We start from the raw sequence: 19,600 nt of genomic DNA on the forward strand, positions 1-19,600 counted from the left end.
TTCTGGGCACAAAGAGCTAACTGAACAAGAGGAATATGGCATTTTGCTTGAATGAGCTGATAAGAACTCTCTACAAACTGTAACAGCTATTGGTCACAGCTATGTTTGCTTTTACCCAAGCGACTACAGAGAGCTATAGTCAATGCAACCAATTAGGGCCGTGACAGACGGGGAGATTAGTCGCTTGCGACCAATCTCCCTTGTCGCGGGCGACCAATCTCCCTTGTCGCGGGCGACCAATCTCCCCGTCTGTCATGGCCCTTAGGAAGCTTTATGGATAGATCAGCATGCAGTGTAATGAGCAAACAAGGAGGATTAGACACATTAATTGTAAACAAATGAATGCTGAAATATTTCTATGGGGGGGGGGGGTCACAGCAGACAAGTGTTAATGAGTAACTACAAGGCCAAAATATTATGCTAAAGCCATTTTATTTTTAAATCTCATTGATAAAACCAAGCACACAAACATATAAGTACCGTAGTAAAACCTACCAGGGCTCGGGATCCAAGACTTGAACTCCTTAATGACTCAAGTTCTTCGGTCATCTTTGACGCTAAAGCTTGAAGATAACCACGGGCATCTTTTTCATCACTTACCCTGTTAACAAAAGATCTTCAGGTAAGGTAAGCATTTACAAAAATACAGAACCTAAACTTATCAGTAGCTAAATATACTTATTAGATGCGGCCATCTGAAAAAACAGCTGCAATGTTGGTCATAAACCGGCACATTCCTGTCATCATGCTAGGACTTATTTCATGACTGATTTTTACTAACAAGCTCATAACAAATGTCATCACTTGTGACCAAGGGATGCTATCAATGTATAATTCACAGTTTTTCTTTTTTTATTACACGAAGTGCTGTGCTATTAATTGTGTCAACACAGGTTGTAATTTCATAAATGTTTTTTCTTTAAATTACATGGTTTGGTTTATTCTGCCTCAGGCATGCCTTTTTATAGCTCCTATTACTTTAGCAATTTATAAATATCCCAGGGACTGAACTGCTGTAAATAAGCAGGAGGCCATAGCTGAATTACTGGACAGCAACCAACCCAGAGATTTAAGACCCACCCTTCTGATCAGATCAGATGGTCTACAGGTCAGATACTTTTAAAATATTGCCTAAGCAGTTCCATATAGTCTAACGACCCAAAAGAGGCATAAATGAGTAAATGACTGGCCAGTCAATGTTGTGTTTGCCTCGGATTTTAATTGCCTAAACTGTTGTCTAACAGGTTGAATTCCCTTACACCCTATACAGTGTTAGAAGTGTGTGAAATTCCTTTATACAGCATATGGTATTATTATGGTGGAAGTGTACAAAACCTTGATTTTACAGCGTTAGATGGATGGAAAAAAAGGGCAATGTTTGACATTGTGTTGAACTGAATTAACTGAAGTGCACTTAAAATTCAATATAAAATATGCATTAAAAAAAAAATATACCACTGAATGATTTCAGCAATCTGAGCTTCCCAGTGAGCTACAGATTCCTTTTTAGCTGTAAGGTCCTGCAGGTCATCTTCCAGCTGCCGATTCTGCTCAGTCAATTTATCCACAAAGGAAGAGAGCTTGAAAGGAAATTAAAATAAGTGTTTTTATAAGTATATAGACATCTAGGAGCATGTATATAGCTTATAACTTATTTATAACAGTATGAACAGAGCCCTTGCATAATAATCATTGCCAAAATTGTTACGCACATTTAAAATGCACAAATAGCTAAATATAATAATGAATAAAATAAAAACCATTAGAAAAAGCCTGCAAACCTGTGAGCGCAACAGTAATAAGATCACCTACTAAAAAAAGTAACTTCAACTTTACCCTTTCTGTTTGAGAAAAAAGTTTTTTATTTTCATCTAAAAGGATGCTCCTCTCTCGCTCATATTTTTCCTTTACGGCTCCAACAGCTTCTTCCAGCTCAGATTGCCTGAAAGAGATGGAAAGAATGGCACATTAGGTCAGGGGTGTTCAGACATTATAGATGTGCCTGCTGAGAGATGCTATCCTGTCAAGAGCAAACAATGCAGTAAAAATATAATTTCTTTTACAGTGCGAAATGTAACTGATTGACATTATAACAAAATACATATTTCTGTAGTCAAATAAACATCCAAATCTTTACAACATAACATCAGCTGGCCACCAGCTGAAGATTTACTAGTAGATCATATTATATCATATCTACCGCCTGGGCATCCCTGAAAAAGCAAATGAAATGTTTACTCACCGCTCACGTTTTGCTTTTTCAAGCTTATCTTTCAGCATGAGGGTCTCTTTCTTTAGGGCAAGCTGCTGACTCTCAGAATCATGTATTTCTTTCTTTATGTTTTTCATCTCAAATGAATGAGCTGTTTCACGTCTTAATAGCTCTTCTTCAAAATACAAGTTCTTCTTTTCCAGCTCAGATTTGACTTTTGAGAGCTCCTGCTGATGCTCTAATGTTGCACCAGGAGTTCGAACTCCCTGTTTTAACTTAAGGCAAACAAAAAAAAGAAGAACAGAGAGAAAAGTTTAAGCCCATCACCAGAACCCCTATTTTTACAGTAGCACACCAATGTTTAGTTAAAGGAGACCTGTAACCCACACAAAAAACCTGTATAATAAAAGTCCTTTGCGATTTAAACATGAAACCCAATTATATTTTTATTAAAACATCCATACCTGTTATTAACAGGTTTAGAAATCTGAGCTGTCAATCATATATTGCAAGCTCCACCTCTATGCCTCAGTCAATTACTTTCACTTTCCATTCAGCACTTCCTAGATGTCACTTCAAATCCCCCCTCCCTCCTCACTAATTGTATATCCTTTGCATAAGCATAAGGACCCCCATTCTGGTGCAAGATTTTAGGGTGATGCATTTGTCTACAAAATGGCACCTGCCTGCTTGCCGTGTTTGTGAATTCCAAAACAAAAGCAAACAAAATGTAACATATTTATAAAGTGTAGGTTAAGTTTATTTTGCTTAACTACCATAATAGAATTATTTTTTAGGGTGACAGGTCCCCTGTAATGCATCTGTCAACTGCGTTCTATAGAATAGATCAGTTAGATTTGGTTACAATGTGAGGTGCTGTAACCACTTATATTAGCTCTGCCACTTGATATGGTTAAAGAAAAAAAAAAACAACCTAGCCAGAAATTTCCACAACAGCTGAAAATTTTAATTCCAATCCTGTACTTCAATGAAATCAAGTTATTTACAAGGTCACTGAATGCAACACTTTATTTTAATTAACATAGCCCAAATCTCTCTCTGCTATATAAAAATTCTGCATTTAGTGCAAACTGGGGGGTGTTTTTATTTTGTTTTTCCATACAGATAAGATCAGCCGAGACTGTATACTATATCCCTCACAGATACTTTCACAACCTAGAGAGGGAGATTACTATGAATGCACTAAGACAATAAGAGACAGACATGTTTAAGGTTTAAAAGGGATACTACCATCAGTAAAAAAATGTATGTTTACCTGAAAACAGTGGGTAATTCTGCCAGTTCTGTGTAATACTGTATTTCTATTTCCATTTTGGCAAACTACACACTTGTTTTGCTTTATGGCAGGGTTTCGACAAAGACAAAGCAGGGCCAATAATCCTTCACCCAACAGGCTGAGTAACATTTACTACACTGCTGCTTGGAGATGCCTGTGGCTGATGGATAATGAATGGGATAAAAGCTGAAGTAAACTGAGGTATTAATAAGTTTTAATGCTAAATTTAAACCACTAATGTGAAAAAGTAACACTATTATAAGCTTGTGTAACAACTTTAATGGTAATAACAGGTGTTAATAATGTGATAATAGTATCCTTTTAAATTCAGAAATGAATGTATCTTGTTTCCTAGAGTAGACGGTGCACCGTCTGTAGAGCCTTTATAACAAGGATCATATCTCTTCTTGAATTATATTTAACACTGGCTTTGTTAAGAGGCTTTAATGTTTTCATGGGTCATTTTACCTTATTCTGTTTTTCCCTTGTCTGTTTCGTATTACACTATCACCTTTCCAATGCTCAGCAAAACACATTATGTTTAGGTTATTATAGTTGCATAATTAGCAATTAAAATTAGAAATGCAGGAGTGTTAGAAATTACAGTCTGTCAAGTTATGATTCAAAATAAAATTTTGTTGACATCAAATTACCAAAATTATTAGTTTTAGTATTTGTTTAATGAGGGTTGTTGTAATGTAAGGCTTAAGTCTGGTGTCAGTTTGAATGTGCAGAGCAGCTAAGAGAAACTATTTAAACCCTATGAGTAATGGCATATGAGACCATAGGGCTCATGTATGTCTGCAAGTGCAGTTGCAGTCACTGCACTTTCCCAGCAGTCAATTACGCATAAAAGCACTTTCATAAAAGGTACTTGTGTCAAAATGCGCTTTGATGCACTTCTATATAGTCGTGCATGGTTTTGCTCAATTTTTCCTTCCATTACAAACTTACTGCTGCTGTGTCTACTGACACACGGGAACCCTGGAACTAATGCCACCTCCGAACCAGGAAGTAGGGTTCCCTCAGAGCTCTGCCTCAATGGCCACGCTTCAGTTAAAATACAATGAAAGACAGGAACAGGGAATTTTTGATTTTAGTAAACAATCTATATAGTTAATATCAGAAGAATACTCAGGAAAGAATCCATCACTTACTATGTCACAAATACTCACACATCGCAAAATTAATACCATTATTATACAGGCATAATGGTTGCTGATTTGATTTTACTTTTACTGTTTTTTGGCACATTCTTTATTTATTAGAGTGTTATTAATTATTTATATTTATTGTTACTTGATGTCCTTAATGTGGATGTTCAGACAGAGGCTGGTAGGGCCAGTTAAAAGAGCAGCCATCACGTGGTAGTTTTTGATACAAACTGCATGGGTCTGTGATAGCAGGCATTTTAATAATCACCATGCTGTCTGTGTAAGCTAAACACTCAGAAACTGCTGCCAGAATCCCGTCCACTCTCAGATTTATCCAAAAGAAAGGCTTAAGAATGGCAGTTGTACCCTTGAAATCTCTGAGGTTAAAAGAAACATTCCAGAGCAGGGCAAAACAAAAAAAAAAACCTACATTTTGCCTAATCAAATAAAAACAATACAATAACACAATATTGTAAGTCATTACAAGTCTTAACTTCCAGTTAAAAAAAAACAAGCTGCTCTTTTTGAACTCTGTCGCTTGCTTCACAACAGAATCAAACCAGATAATATTCATGTCACTGTATAGATGGATCATTAACTCTCCTAAATTATTTTTTAAGATATCCCAAAGAGTTACATTTTCTAAGCTGGATTTGAAAGGAAAATCTGATTAAGGTAACAGAAGATAACAGGAACTATTTTAGGATACATATGCTAAGTATTTGACATATGTTGAGTCCAAAGGACACTAGAACTTGTCAGCAAAGGTCCTGGGCTGCATAGTATTCAACCCAGGAAACTAAAAGAGCTCAGTTCTGCGATTGCCAATGCCACTACTTAATTTTGAAGCATTCAATTTTGATATGCTTAAAAACTCTCCTGGCTGATATTGTATATTGTTTATGTTGTTGAATAACTTCTTGGACAAGCATAATATCAAAGTCTATAGTGATCTTAAGATCTACAATTAGTTTAACATACATACATACATACATACATACATACATAAATACAGACATACACTAGTAACACAAAAATATTTTAATACCTCACTCACCCCAAAACATTGCTAATAGCAGGCCTAGTCTATTTTTTGAAAGCTCCAGGTAGAATTTTAGTTACAAACTGCTTCAAATTTATGTTTCTATTTCTTCTGGCAGTTTGGGGGGTAATGTTGCGATCATACATTTAAACTGCAGGCGGTGATAAAAAAAAACAAAAAAAAAAACTTATGTGCTGAAGGTCCTTCGATGCAAAGCCAACATCCAGTTCAGTGCACACAGGAATTCAAACACCTATCAAGCCTTTTCACTCTGCTGCTATGGAACAGTTTGCAAATAAACTCTACCTGAAGCATTAAAAAAAAAAAAAATAATACTACAAGGGGAAATAGGCTAATTAGAGATGTTTTGGGGTGAAAAGGTTATTCAAATATTTTTGTGTTAGTGTTCCTTTAAAAGGGATCCCCCAAAAACACACAGTGACTCCTGTTACAGTGGCAGATCCAAAGGTGATGTGTGGTTTTTTTTTACTTTGCTTACCTTAAGAGATTCCACTTCACTTTCTAACTGTTTGCAGAATATCTCACTGTGTTCACGCAATTTGCGTTCCTTTGATGCCTCAGCAGTGGCATCATCAAGTTGTGCTTCCAACTGTTAAAAGAACACACAATTATTCAGTACAAGTCTTTTCTGAACAATACCTGTAGATATAGTAAGGTTAACCCTTAAAAGAGCTACACAGTTGACTAAGCTGCCTTTATGAATCCTTTATGATGCAGCGTTCTGATTAAGAGCTCTATTTATGTTGTCAAGGGGATGACAAGATGTGCATTATAGTGTTCGCCCAATAGATACTAATGCTGACATCCTAGCTAGGTCATGCAATAAGCTGCACCCTATTATCCTAGTGCGGCTTGCCCCTGCCTGTCTGTGGAAAATGATGGCACAATAAAAGAATTAGACTGCAAAATTCACTTGCAAGTACCTCCTGCAACACTTGCTGGTTTGACTGCAGAATTGAAATAGTCTTTGGGCAGCCTGATGAAGCACCCTCACTAACTTAATTAATGTTTAAAAACTCATGAAAGACAACTATATAATGATGAAGCCTTATTTATTAACATGTTTGTCATAGTTGGAGCAGACATGATGGCTTAAGTGAGGTAACAATCAAGTAGAGGCCTTGATAGTAGAGCTGGGCGGTATGACCAAAAATTTATATCACGGTATTTTTCAAAATTATATCGTGTCACGGTATTTGACGGTATTTTTTTTTTTCCATGCATGATTAGGTGTTAACCCCATTTCCTAATAAATTAGAGAATAATTACTGCAGTATTGAAAATCAGAGTCAGGCAAGCGAAGGATCAGCAACAGAAAGTCGTAAGGTAAATCAGGCAGGCTTAGTTTCCCAGGCAAGGCCGCAGACAACATAGCACAGGAGGAGGTGTTTGATAGCTTTAAATACCCCCCACGCATGCGCAGAACTGGCTCCGTCAGCACGTCATGGACGTGCACGCTTTGACATGTACGTGCGCTTTGACGCACGCGCACGGGTGAGTACCCTGACACCCCGGTATTGCGGTATCTGAAAAATGAATATAGTTTTAAAAAAAAACACCGGTATTCGGTATTAAACGGTATATCGCCCAGCCCTACTTGATAGACACTAATTATAAAAGTTACAACTGTAAGATAATATAAAAAAGGTCAGATAAGCTTTAAAATAAAGCATTTAACCAGTGGAAAATTCAAAACTTGCTCCCTCTGACAGGGTCTTGCACATCTAAAGCTTTATCAAGTTTAAGAGTCCATAATCACTGGACAGTGAAAAACTAACTTGTCTACCTGGCATAACAGAAGAAGCCATTTATGGGTAAAAATAAATGTAATTAAAAAGGATGGGACTGCCTTTCCACTGGGGTATTTAAAAAAAACTGCTATTTTGTCTGTAGTGCTTAAGATCAGTCCTAATAATGTTGAAGATTAAAGGAGATACTGCAACTGAGAGTTAAAACTGTTAATATTAACAAACTTATTAAAAGGTATACCAGCAAAGCAGACATCTGTCTGGAATAGTTGGGCACATATCTAAATCCATGTTATTGAAGATAATAAATTCTCCTTTAACCAAAATGTATAAAACATACAGACCAGATTAAGGGTTTGAGCTTGTTTTTGGTTATAAGTTAACGTAAACTTATATATCCAAGCAGATGTTTCCACATCAGAAAATAATGGCAGCCAATGCACACTGGTCTGGTGAATGGAATGCACATCTATATGAAAGATTTGCTAATTCCCAACCCGGGTGTAACATCACCTCTTTTCTAGCTTTCTCAGATTTGCGGTTTTCCTGGCGCATGGTGTCAATTTTCTGCATAACCAGCTCCAATTCTTCCTCTTTATCTCGTAGCTGGCGGGACAGCTTTAGCTTCTGTGATCTCAATTCCGCCATTTTCTCAGTAAGTTCAGCAAACTCTTGCTGAGTCACCTTTCTGTGTTGATTGGCATCCTTCAGCTCCTTGGTCTGGGATTTTAACCTCTCCTGAGCATCACTAAATTGCTTTAAAAAAAAAAAAAAAAAGCACATCAATAAAACGACAAATTAAAAGGACTGAAATTTACACAAATTAACATTATATTTTCTGTTTAAAATGGTAGGAATTGAGTTAAACAATGCCATTTGTTTATATTGCCATCATGCTTTCACATTTTTTAACCGCTATCTTTACAAGGGAAATTCTACAATTCCTTTGTTTAATGTCAGATCTCTTTAGGGACGAAGAGACACGGGGCGACTTTTCCGCCATAGGTTAAAATAGAAGATGCTGGGACTAAACGTCTGCAAATTTTTGCTACTCAGATTAGTCGCTGCAATTTTTTCAAAAGTCGTGGCGACTAATCATCCCATGTGTCTTCGCCCTTACAGTTCACAAGAAAATGTAGAGAGCTGACCCACAGGACAGAGTTCCATTACAGACCCTTCCAGACTTCCACTACCCATAATACTGTTTTCTAGTTATGGATTTATACCACAGCAGATCTCCAACAATTAATTAAAAACTCAGATTTTAAACTGAAAGTGGTTAGAAGGTGTGAACTTGGATGTTAGCCTTTTAGAGGCTAAGGCTGGATTAGTTCTCATTGATAGTATTCTTTTAAATTAAAGTTTAATAAAAACCCAGGCTGATATAACATTCCAGAATGGTTTAATTGGAACATGGACCTCAGGACCAGAGAGGAATAAAAATACGTAAATGAAATCACTAAATTATTTTGCAATATTCAATCTAAAGTCTTATCTGTCAGGAACGAAGCACATTGCTGATAACAAAACAGCAGAGACAGCAGAAAATACTTAAGTGAAAGGAAAGGAGAGGAAATACTGGGCACAGAGTCAGGAAAAAAGATTACACAATGAGGTCAAATAATAATCTAGCTGTTCCAGCCGCCGTGTGAAGCAGCGCTAAGGTAGGACAGGGATAGAGTGCATAGAATGTCCTGTTCCCAGTTAAAGAGCTAGACTGAAGAAGAGTCAATTGTCTAGTACAGTGCTCTCCAACTGGTGGCCCGCGACCCCCCTCTGTGTAGCCCGCCACCTGTCTGGCTGCTTTGATGGTTTACCTTTATGTAAGATTTAAATGGTATCAGTACTGAGATTAACTGGCCCCCTGCAATGGTTATCACCTCAGATTCAGGCTGTAATCCCCCTGTATTGTTTAAAAATGTAATCCTCTGTGTTGTTCACACTTTTTAATCCCTGCATTGTTCACCCCCTGCACTGTTCACACCTGGCAGGCAGAGTATGGCACACACAGGCAGCATAGGGCAGGGAGGGTATGACACACACAGGCAGCATAGGGCAGGGAGAGTATGGCACACACAGGCAGGGTAGGGCAGGCAGAGTGCTGCCTGTGTGTGCCATACTCTGCCTGCTTTATGCTGCCAGTGGGAGGTGAACCTGGCAGGGGTTTGTTCTGGGAGCTTGTTAGCAGTTGGAAATAGCCATTAAATGGTCCCTAAGGTGTGTAATTATGTGCTGGGTGTTGCTGTGCTATCCACAGGGGAGGAGGCGGCATATGGATTTAAGGGTGTGTCTTAATACAACATAATATAATTCTTTCACATATGAACGACAGTTGATATCCCAGCAGTGAGGACCAAGCATTTGGGTTTTTGCTGCACTACCACCATTGTGATAAAATAGGTGTGGTTTAAAAAAGGGGAGCGGTCAAACTGGCTTCTATTAGCAGCCCTCCACCGTGTATGCTAGAGAAATTCCAGCCTTCGGCACCGCAGAAGTTGGACAGCACTGGTCTAGTAAATGTAAGATCTAGCTGTAGTACTTATCCCATTAATGCATTTTGCCAAGGTTTCATTTAATATCTTCCAAAATACAGAACAGAATTCAACAAAAAATACAGGTATGGGATCAGTTATCCGGAAACCTGTTATTCAGAAAGCTCCGAATTACGGAAAGCCTATCTGTTATAAGATAATCCCTTGGCATCCATTTATTTACAATATGTCGTAGTGGGGTGTCTGATAAAGTATTCATGCCAGCAATAATTAAAAAAAAACAAAAAAAAAAAAACAAATGACTGTCACTTCCCTCTATATTGACAGATTCAAAGAGTTTAACAGTCAGTTTACATACTGTCAATATTATTTTTCCTGTAATACATTTTCTACTGTTATTAGACAACTAAAGTGCTATTCCAGTCCTTGCCATGAATAATTCAAGTGAATAGACAAAATAAATACCAATGAAATTACATTAAATCATGCATCAATGGGGTATATGTTTTTAAGAAAAACAGTAAACTAGCTCTGTAAGTGGAGAAAAGGGTCAACAAAAACAATATGGTATCAACAATGATAACTTAAGAGTACTAGCACTACCCCCTTAGCTCAAACAGCAACCAAGCTAAAACACAAAGAGGTAAAATCCTTTAAAACTATATATAGTTTATATAGAATATAAAGTGCAATGTCTAGTGCAGAATGGGAAAGGCGAGGATGGTAAATGAAGATGAATTTTGGAGCGGGCCAGGGCACTGGAGGGTCTTGGTTGCGGGCAGCCATGACCCATGGCACCCGACTCGAGTATAAGCCGAGGGCTACTTTTTCAGCACGTTTTGGGTGCTGAAAAACTAGGCTTATACTCGAGTATATACAGTGAATATAAATCATTTGTTGAGAAAAAAAATGAAGCCTAAGGTAATGAAATAAAACCACTAATCTTTGACAAATATTTGCAATTTTATCTAATCTAAATCTATATATTTGGTTTAACTATTTGGATACAAAGGACTGACATGCAAGCCAACATAATTCTCATAGCTCCCCGTTTAGCTGAGGGTAGAATGACCATAGCTGTAGCTCTGCCACAACTGGTAAGCAGGAGGTTGTCTAAACTAATTAATTCTGAAGGCTGATCTATATAGTGAGGTCTACTTTCCCTAATGGGCAAGTGCTCCTTCTGGCAGTGAAATACCTTTTGTAGATCATCACGTTCCTGTTTCAGAGCACGGTGTTGCTTCTCCAGGCCTTTCATCTTGTTTGTGGAATCCTCATATTGCTGCCTCAGAGCAACAACATCCTCCAGCTGCCGCTCTATTCGATTTGAATCTATTAGGTTTAAAAATGGTTTACAATTAAAAGTGTTTAAATGCACACGTTTACAACATACTAGTAATGGCAAAATGCACTATATGAGGGACATTATATTTTTGCATTTGGAATTATAGTCAATAATATCCTATATAATTATTATATTCAACTTTATTTTCCCAAGCTTCAGTGAGTGGCTCAGCATGTAGTTTGTCTTGTCTAGCCAGCCACATTTTCTATAGCTCCTACTGTTTTATAAGCCTATTACAAGAAATCATATATTAAAGGCCCCAAAACAGGACCATAAATGGCACACTCAGTAGCATGAACAACTACCCAAACTGAGTGGAAATTAGGCAACCTGACTTAATGAGCTAATACTGGGAAACCAATGGAACGTAAACCAATTATAGCAAAGCACAAAGGTCAGGCAGAGACTGTACCAAGGTGTGGTTTAAAAATAAAGTTTTATGAAAAACAAAATCATCCCAAAAGGGTAAAGTATCCCATGCCCATTGTGGTACTTGTTCATAAGACAATGTGCATATAACAACTAAAAGGATATCGAAAATAGATTGAAATATTTCAAATTAAAATCATGAATTTAACTGTTCCAAATTTATACCTGATATTTTATTCTTCAGCCGTTCGATTTCTTCATTTAGCTTTCGGATTTCTTTCTCTCTGGTTAATGTTCCTGTTGTTCTAGAACCACCTTGCAGAGACTGGACTGTCTGAGTTGACTCTGAGGAAATCAGAAACTGAATTAGAACAATGTCCCCAAACATATGACTCAAAATCACTGGTCAAAAGCTGCAGTCACCTTGTAATTTCCTGTTTAGCTCCAGTTTTTCCTGCTCGAGTCGCCTGATTCTTCTCTCATAGGCATCAATCTGTAAGCTATTTTGAAGGCCTCGCTGCACATCCTCATCTTTGGTCACAGCATTCGAGTGAATGGTGTCTTTTAAGGAGCCACGGTCAGAAAAACAGCTGTGGGGTAAGAAATTATATTAGAAAAGATGCAGGTTTTTCATCTTTCAATTATTATTATTATCAGGAAATTGATCCATTTATGTAGATTCAACCTAGCTCTTAAGTAGATTTTAACCACAACAGAAACACCTGCACAATTTGCAAATTTATGGGATTGCTGTCAATCATTTTGTTAACCACCATAAAAACTGTAGTAATAATTCTGGGCATTGGGTGCGGACTGCACATTGCACTTTGATCATACCCAACACCCAGCACTACAGAACAAATTTTGGGCACTCCAGCTAGCTGTTAAAGAAAGCTATAGAACTACTCATAGCTGGAAGATTTTTTTTTTGGTTAGCATACACAAAAAAGTGACAATTTCTCAAGTTTATTTTGCAGTATCCCATTCGGTCTATGCTTAAATACAATGTGATCAAGAGAAAAAATAAACTACAACAAAATACAACTTTGTACAAAGGCTGCAACTAGTGGACACAGTAGTTTTACCTGTCTGTTGTGTATGTAAATCCTACAAATGGCAGATGGAAGCCTGAAAAGCCACTGTGGGTACTTGGAGGAATAACTTCCTGCATAAGGAGAAGATAACACCACTAATAAGCAAATGTTACATAGTCATTGCATGAATAAACAAATTGGGGTAATAGATGATAGGACTCATTTACGAATGCAGTTTGGGAACCCTGGAATAAGCACCAGGTTGAGGCCAACAGTAATACCAAGGTTTCATAAGAGCCACATGACGCATGTCTCAAATTGTGAGGAGTTATGTATATAGGCAAGAACCTCAAGTTTGCATGCATTTTGACACTTATTTGTAAATGAGGTCTTATATCTCTTAATTTTGAAGAGCATACGTCATTTTCATGCTGTTATATTTTACATACAGTGCATGCTAGGTGATGCAGGCTACCAATAAGTGAGACATGTAAAAAGCTCTATCTATTTCCCTCCCTTCATTAAAGAAAGAATTACAGATTTGTTCAGATAAAATTGCATAAAAAAAATTGCATAAAAAAAATAAATAATAATATGGAACAGATAGAGCTTTAATGTCATTTATCAATTATAATGCAACTTTTAGTAACGGATTACATAAGTACATTTATTTAATTTGCTGAGAACATAATATCAAGGTAGCTGTGTACACATACAGGGTTCCTTAGAACATCATCGTCCACGTCAAAGTTTGATGTGTCATAGGGACTGCTGACATCAGGAATGTAGGGGGCTTCCAAGTTTCTAATGTTATCCCAGTCGATTCCTTCAAAAAACGGATGAGCCTTAAAATCATCAATTCCATTTTGACCGAGTCGCCTCTCCCTGCTGCAGATTAGCCTCTGGATAACATCTTTGGCTGATTCAGACACATCCCCAATATGAGATGGGAACTGAAATCTTTCCTAAAATTAAGCAAATACATATTAAAACACACAGAAGGGAAATCCATTAGACAGTTAGAGCACATTTTACTCTGCTCCAAGAGGCCACAGATGTATGACTGGTGGATTTGATAAAAAGAGAAATGGGTAAAAGTCAAACAAAGTAGAAAGTGATGAAAAATACATCACATAATTCTAGCAACAGCACACTTTACTCCACATATTAGGCAACCATAGCAGAAGAACATTGGCCTGTATAGGAAGATGGCACAAAATAAGCCAACTATTTAAAATGTGAAAGTGCATCTAGCATTTTCAAAAAGCATAAGTAGAAAAAAACAACAAAATGTGTGGCACAAATCTAGTAGTGAAGCAGGGTGGTGGTGGCATCATGCTGCAGGCCTGTATTTCATAAACAAAGCGCTAACTACCTCTCTATAACATAATCAGTCTATGGCAATACCAGGTAAGGAAATGAGAAGAAGAAGAGAAGCCCTAATTTGAACCAGTCAGAGACAATTCATGCCCACAAGACAATTCGTACTTCAGGTTCTTTGCTATACATGATGATTATACACAGCCAAAAAAACTTTAACAACCTTATAAACCGGGAAATGGCTGACTGACTGTAATAAAAATAACAATTCCAAGAACTTATTGCACTCTCATTTCACCCCCCCCCTTTTTTATATCAGTTATTACAACATGCTTCAATATACGCAGTACATCAGAAAAAATATGCAGATATCTAGAATTAGTATTTCCTGCTTCTTCTCTCTTAAATGAAGAACAGCTTTCTGTGCACAAAACATTAATTTTCTACTCACTGGCAGTAATACAAGCAAAATCGCTGCTATACTGACTGCTTTTGCAAAGATATAGTCACTCAATAAAAAGTAACCCCATATGCACTATTCTACTGAAGTCTATGAAGAAAGTATTTAACCAAGGCAGGAGACAGCTCCCCTACACAGCCCTCTGCTTTTCCAGGCAACTACAGCTTAACAAGCACTTGTAGACAATTCCATGCCAGCCAATGGGGACAATTTCACAAGATTTGGGGTAACATTGGGCTATGCTTCAAGCATTACGAGGGCCAATTAAAGCTACAGCTCATGGCTTTGCCCTGCCCTTATCTCGGTAAAAATTGGTAGGACAGATTGTGCAGGTTTAAAAATTTCATCAGGACGTGCACAGCATCAGCTTGTTGATGTGGTCCTTGCCTAAACAGCCTGCATTGCCACAGTTGCAATCTGATTGTTCGGCTTAAGGACCAAACGATTGGATGTGCTCAATACTGGCCTGCTAAATGTGAGCATATCAGAGAAAGTGGTTGCCTAACGACCAGATCTTTATATGTATGGCCATCTTAAACATTTCTCAACATCCCTTGGGTTGACAGTGTAATACATCATCTGCCTTCACTTATTTCAGTATGAAGTGATAGATTCTGGCAATTCCTCTGCTTTCCACAGTGGGCAGAGTACAGATTCTATGGAAGGTGGAAGGACTTAAAAAGTGAGAGTGACACTAAAAAAATACTCTAATCTAAAACTACTAAAATATTAATGTACATTAAAAGTTATCTATAGGTAATGTAAATTGTTTTTTGCCGATAGTGCTGCTTTAGTAAGTTATTGCTGCTTCAAGTTTCTAAACCTTGCTGTCTCTTCTCAACCTGTCAGTTAAAGTTTCTTCTGGTAACAGTATCTCTTGTACCCCCATATGTAATAAAAAGGTAATAAAAATTTGCTCAGTAGCAGTAAACCATAGCAACCAATAAGATTATAAGCTTTTAAACAAGTGACCAGTAAATTCTACCTGCTGATTGTTTGCTCTAGGTTACTGTACCTGGGCAAACTTAGTACCTTTTATTACATCACCCCCTATCATTTCAACATTAAACAGGGTGAGAGGAGGTAAAAATCACTCCATGAATGTAAAATGGGTGAGGAGCTGGTCCCCACAGAGGTTTCCTTTCAATCTGTGTAAAAAGGGAAAAAATTATGTTTAATTTTGGAAGCTCTAAAAGTGTTTATGCACCATATCTAATAGACAGCAATACAAAAGGTACTTTTGGAAATAATCTGCAGTGAGGGAGAGATATTTCTCACAGGCAACAAAACAACCTAAGATCAGCTACCCTAAAAATTACTACTATGGGTACATAGAGCAGCTGTTGTAAGTAAAAACAAATCTATACATGCAGCAAAAAAATCAGCATGTCCCAGCACGATTTAGGGATGCCATGCTTACAGTTTATATTTAACCAGCACTTGAAAAAAGCTACAAATGAAAATAAATTAATTTCTTCATTTTTAGAGAATTTCTACAACTAAAAGAGGAACATTCATCATGAGAGGACACATTTTACGGGAAAGTAATCCATAGAGTAACAACTTTATATAAATAGTTCTAGTCAATGATTGACCTATTCTATTGAAAGCAACCTTGTACCCAAAGTCATGTGAGTATTCATTATTCAAACATATTTACTGTGCTTTGGGGCCGAGCAAACGAAAAGGACATTTTTAGTGACTTTCTTATTATTGCTGAGGTGATGGGGTTAGGTCCAGTAAAGAATGTAACACTTCTTTATTAAACAGCTGATTTGTAGAACAACAAGCTTCACCTCAGGTTCCTCTTCGGGAACAGGGTTAACCTCATACCAGTTTAGTTATGATGCTTACTCCTGTGAAGGTCACCCCTCACTAAGCAATAAAAGGAAGCAAGCAATAACATGGCTGAGCTGATGCAAAGGAAGAATCATTTTATATAAAAACAAAACTTTAATGTTTAAAATCCAAGACTTGCTCTTAAAATAAAAAGAATTTTTGCAGAAATCTGAATTCTTTGTATCTTTACAGTATATCTAAAAGTTTTTTTGTTTTTTTTTAATTATCTTTTTTTTAATTAGTATTATGTAAACCACGTATATATTGCGACAGTTTACATGTGGTCTTACATGTTTGTTTTTTTGGGGTTTCTTTGCTAAGGTCCAATTTACCCTAGCAACAAGGCAACCATAGCCTCAGTGTACCATTTTGTGAAGATATAGTGTTCATTCCTATGGGATTTTTAGAATTGCTTTTATCAATGGCTGAAAGTTAGAACTCACCATTTGATAAATATGCTTTTAAAAATCCAATAGGAATGAGTAGAATGTGGGTAAGTTTTTATGTATTAAGTTCTCAACTCCCATTTTGATAAATCTGCCCCATAGTGTTAACTCTTGTAGGGTAGGGGCAACCAACAGGAGGTGATTACAGTGCCAAAGGGAATTTGAAATTGAAGAAGCCCAGGGAAAATTAGTTGTTTTGGAATCTGCTACACTGTTTCAAGAGTCAGAACCCCCAATTCAGAGAAAAAGGGTGACACAAATACTGCTTCCAATAGCAATTACATTTGTCAATAACTGTAAAACACTAAACATTTTAAAAAAAATATATATTGCAAAGTTGCCTAATTTCTTAGCATTCAATTTTATTCCCCCCCCCCCACACGTACGTTAACATCACTGTACTACCATGACATCATTACAGTTGCACAATGCAGTATGTGTTTTCTTACTTCATGATTCATGATCTTTCCATAGGTTTCCACGAGTGACTCTGCATAGAAAGGAGTTTCCCCATAAAGCATTTCATACATGCACACCCCAAGGGACCACCAATCGCATTCAGGTCCATATTTTCCCATTCCATCTTCCATGGCTTGTAAGATCTCAGGGGAGATATAGTCAGGTGTTCCTACGGCCACTGAAGACTGAACCTAAGTTAAGCAAACAAGGATAACTCAGACATTGCAATCACAATACTTTATTCTGCATGGTTTCCAAAACAAGTGATCCGTAGGGCAGAGTGCTGCAGCAGGTTGGGTACCTGCAGAATATGAACATAGCAGTTGGGCATAATATTCTTGATGTCTTGAATGCGTGGGTGGTAGGTAAAATATACTCAGTGAAAAAATGTTGGTTTACTTTTTGGTTCGCTTGTAGTTTGTGTGATGTTCACATTGGTGATCTTTTTTGCATTAACAGCAAAACACAGTGCTGCCTATCTAGGATAATCAGATAAGTGGGATGGAGGAATGGATTATAAGACCCCTCATGTTTGGCATCATACTAGTCATGCAGCTGTAAAACACAGCATTTTGCTTATATTTATTAGACAATATTGCTGAAAATAGCCTGGAACCACTTGTAAGTGACATCTTCCTGTACACTTATACCTCATGCATATCTAGAGAAAGGGAATGTCTCAGGATATTAAATATGTTGCCGCTTGCACAAAGTGTGTTTAAATTTGTTAACCCTTTTCCTGCTGGAGTGCTTGGTGAATTAGTAAAAATGAACCCTCTGACTACTGTAAATCAAGCTATAAGAGAAGCAACTAAATGCCAAGCATCAACCACACTCTAAGTGGGGGTGGTGTCAAAGTTTGTGGGGTGTCTGGGCTAGTCTGGGGATGTGACAGTGTTAGCTTCTAACGTGTGTAAGGTGGGTGAAAGACTGAATGCTGTCTTACCCCTTTTGGTCACACCCAGTGTTGCCTGAGAGTTGCCTTTGCAAAAGGTCTCTTAGCCTTTGCTAACTGCTACTGGCTGTACAACAACTAAAGTTAAATCATAACATAAGAGTATCTTGCTCTGCTGAGATAACTAAAAACTAATTAATGTGGCAGTGTGACATTAGATTGCAAAACAGCTTTCATTTAATGCATTAGAAAGAGAAATGGCAATTAAATGAAAGTGAATGGGAAAAAAAACCCCTTGCTTAAAATGGTCTGTATCTACAAGAGGGATAGCAGAAGCACTTAAAGAAGCCCTGACACTGTAGAATTTGTGGCTCCTTACTTTTTGGCTTAAATCTTTTTTTAACCAGGAGTAAAAAAGTCGCCACACAATGATAAATATTAATGAGAGGAAAATTACATGTTGATGTATACTTATATCTTTTAATACAGTGCAATGAACAGTTTTGTTATAGTAAAAGTGTGATAATTTAGCCAACTTGATTGTGGATGGATATATATGCTTCTTTTCAAAGCATGTATGGCTGCTATCTCCATTAAAAGGTTAATTTTTTTCATCTTTACTTGAAGCTTTCTAGATCATTACAATTTGTAGAACAGCAAGGTGTGTCTTTATCCAGGAGCAGCGACTAAAACTAAAATGAGGTAACAGAGCATTTATAATCTTGATGCTGTCAGCAGCCCATATTCAGCGCTTTATTATAGGCGTTAAGTATCAACTAAGAAAATTAAGATACTGAATCATGCAGAAACTCTTTAATGAACTTTAGTTGACAGTAAGAAAAATTGCTTGAAATGCTAAAACCCATATTTTCTTAAATACAGTTAGCAATACTTACAGTTCCATCAGCGTTCATTTTTAGACAAGATCCAAAATCTGCTAGGCGAATGTGGCCATTCATATCCAAGAGAACATTATCGGGTTTGATATCCCTGCAGAAGAACAAGCACAAACAATGAGCATATTGCATTTCATTATACCCTGCACTTGTCTAAAATGTAAAAAACATACAGTATTGTAGAAAGTTATCAGATAACTGAGTAAACTTAAAAGAAAACTCATTTGGTTGCTAGCTAACAGATCTCAGTAAGTGTTATGCTATAACAGGTCTACCAGCTTAGCTGCATGGCCATAAGCCATATCAACCAATCAGATGACAGCTTACCACCAGTTGGACAGGGGCAAACATCATTGCCTAGTTGGTATAGATCACTAGGTTTGCAGAAAACTTTCCACCTATTACATTACACCATATAAATATGACAGATACAAGCAGCACTTAACCAATATATAAATAGACCTTGACATAAATAGATACATCTTGGTTGTCCAGTTTGTATTTAAGTTAATTGATAAAGAATGTGTATTTTCTGTACTTTTAGTTTTTCTGTGTTTAAAAAAAAAAAAAA

At 37.1% G+C, this 19,600-nt stretch overlaps 1 protein-coding gene across 2 annotated transcripts in view; it reads right to left on the reverse strand.

The window, feature by feature from the left end:
* Positions 1 to 19,600, reverse strand: part of cdc42bpb (CDC42 binding protein kinase beta) — a 70,470-nt gene that overhangs the window by 24,611 nt on the left and 26,259 nt on the right. For both annotated transcript variants that reach the window (XM_004917176.4, XM_002937998.5), the window contains exons 6-18: positions 19,030 to 19,123; positions 17,229 to 17,429; positions 13,431 to 13,679; positions 12,766 to 12,845; positions 12,104 to 12,270; positions 11,906 to 12,025; positions 11,165 to 11,298; positions 7,988 to 8,230; positions 6,205 to 6,315; positions 2,243 to 2,487; positions 1,837 to 1,942; positions 1,456 to 1,580; positions 496 to 601 (exon numbers count right to left, since the gene is read on the reverse strand). In XM_004917176.4, the coding sequence (XP_004917233.2) occupies positions 496 to 601; positions 1,456 to 1,580; positions 1,837 to 1,942; positions 2,243 to 2,487; positions 6,205 to 6,315; positions 7,988 to 8,230; positions 11,165 to 11,298; positions 11,906 to 12,025; positions 12,104 to 12,270; positions 12,766 to 12,845; positions 13,431 to 13,679; positions 17,229 to 17,429; positions 19,030 to 19,123 (1,981 nt within the window). The remainder of the gene's footprint in view (positions 1 to 495; positions 602 to 1,455; positions 1,581 to 1,836; positions 1,943 to 2,242; positions 2,488 to 6,204; positions 6,316 to 7,987; positions 8,231 to 11,164; positions 11,299 to 11,905; positions 12,026 to 12,103; positions 12,271 to 12,765; positions 12,846 to 13,430; positions 13,680 to 17,228; positions 17,430 to 19,029; positions 19,124 to 19,600) is intronic.

The sequence above is a fragment of the Xenopus tropicalis genome, chromosome 8 (assembly GCF_000004195.4).
Source record: "Xenopus tropicalis strain Nigerian chromosome 8, UCB_Xtro_10.0, whole genome shotgun sequence".
In the NCBI taxonomy this organism is placed as follows: Eukaryota; Metazoa; Chordata; class Amphibia; order Anura; family Pipidae; genus Xenopus; species Xenopus tropicalis.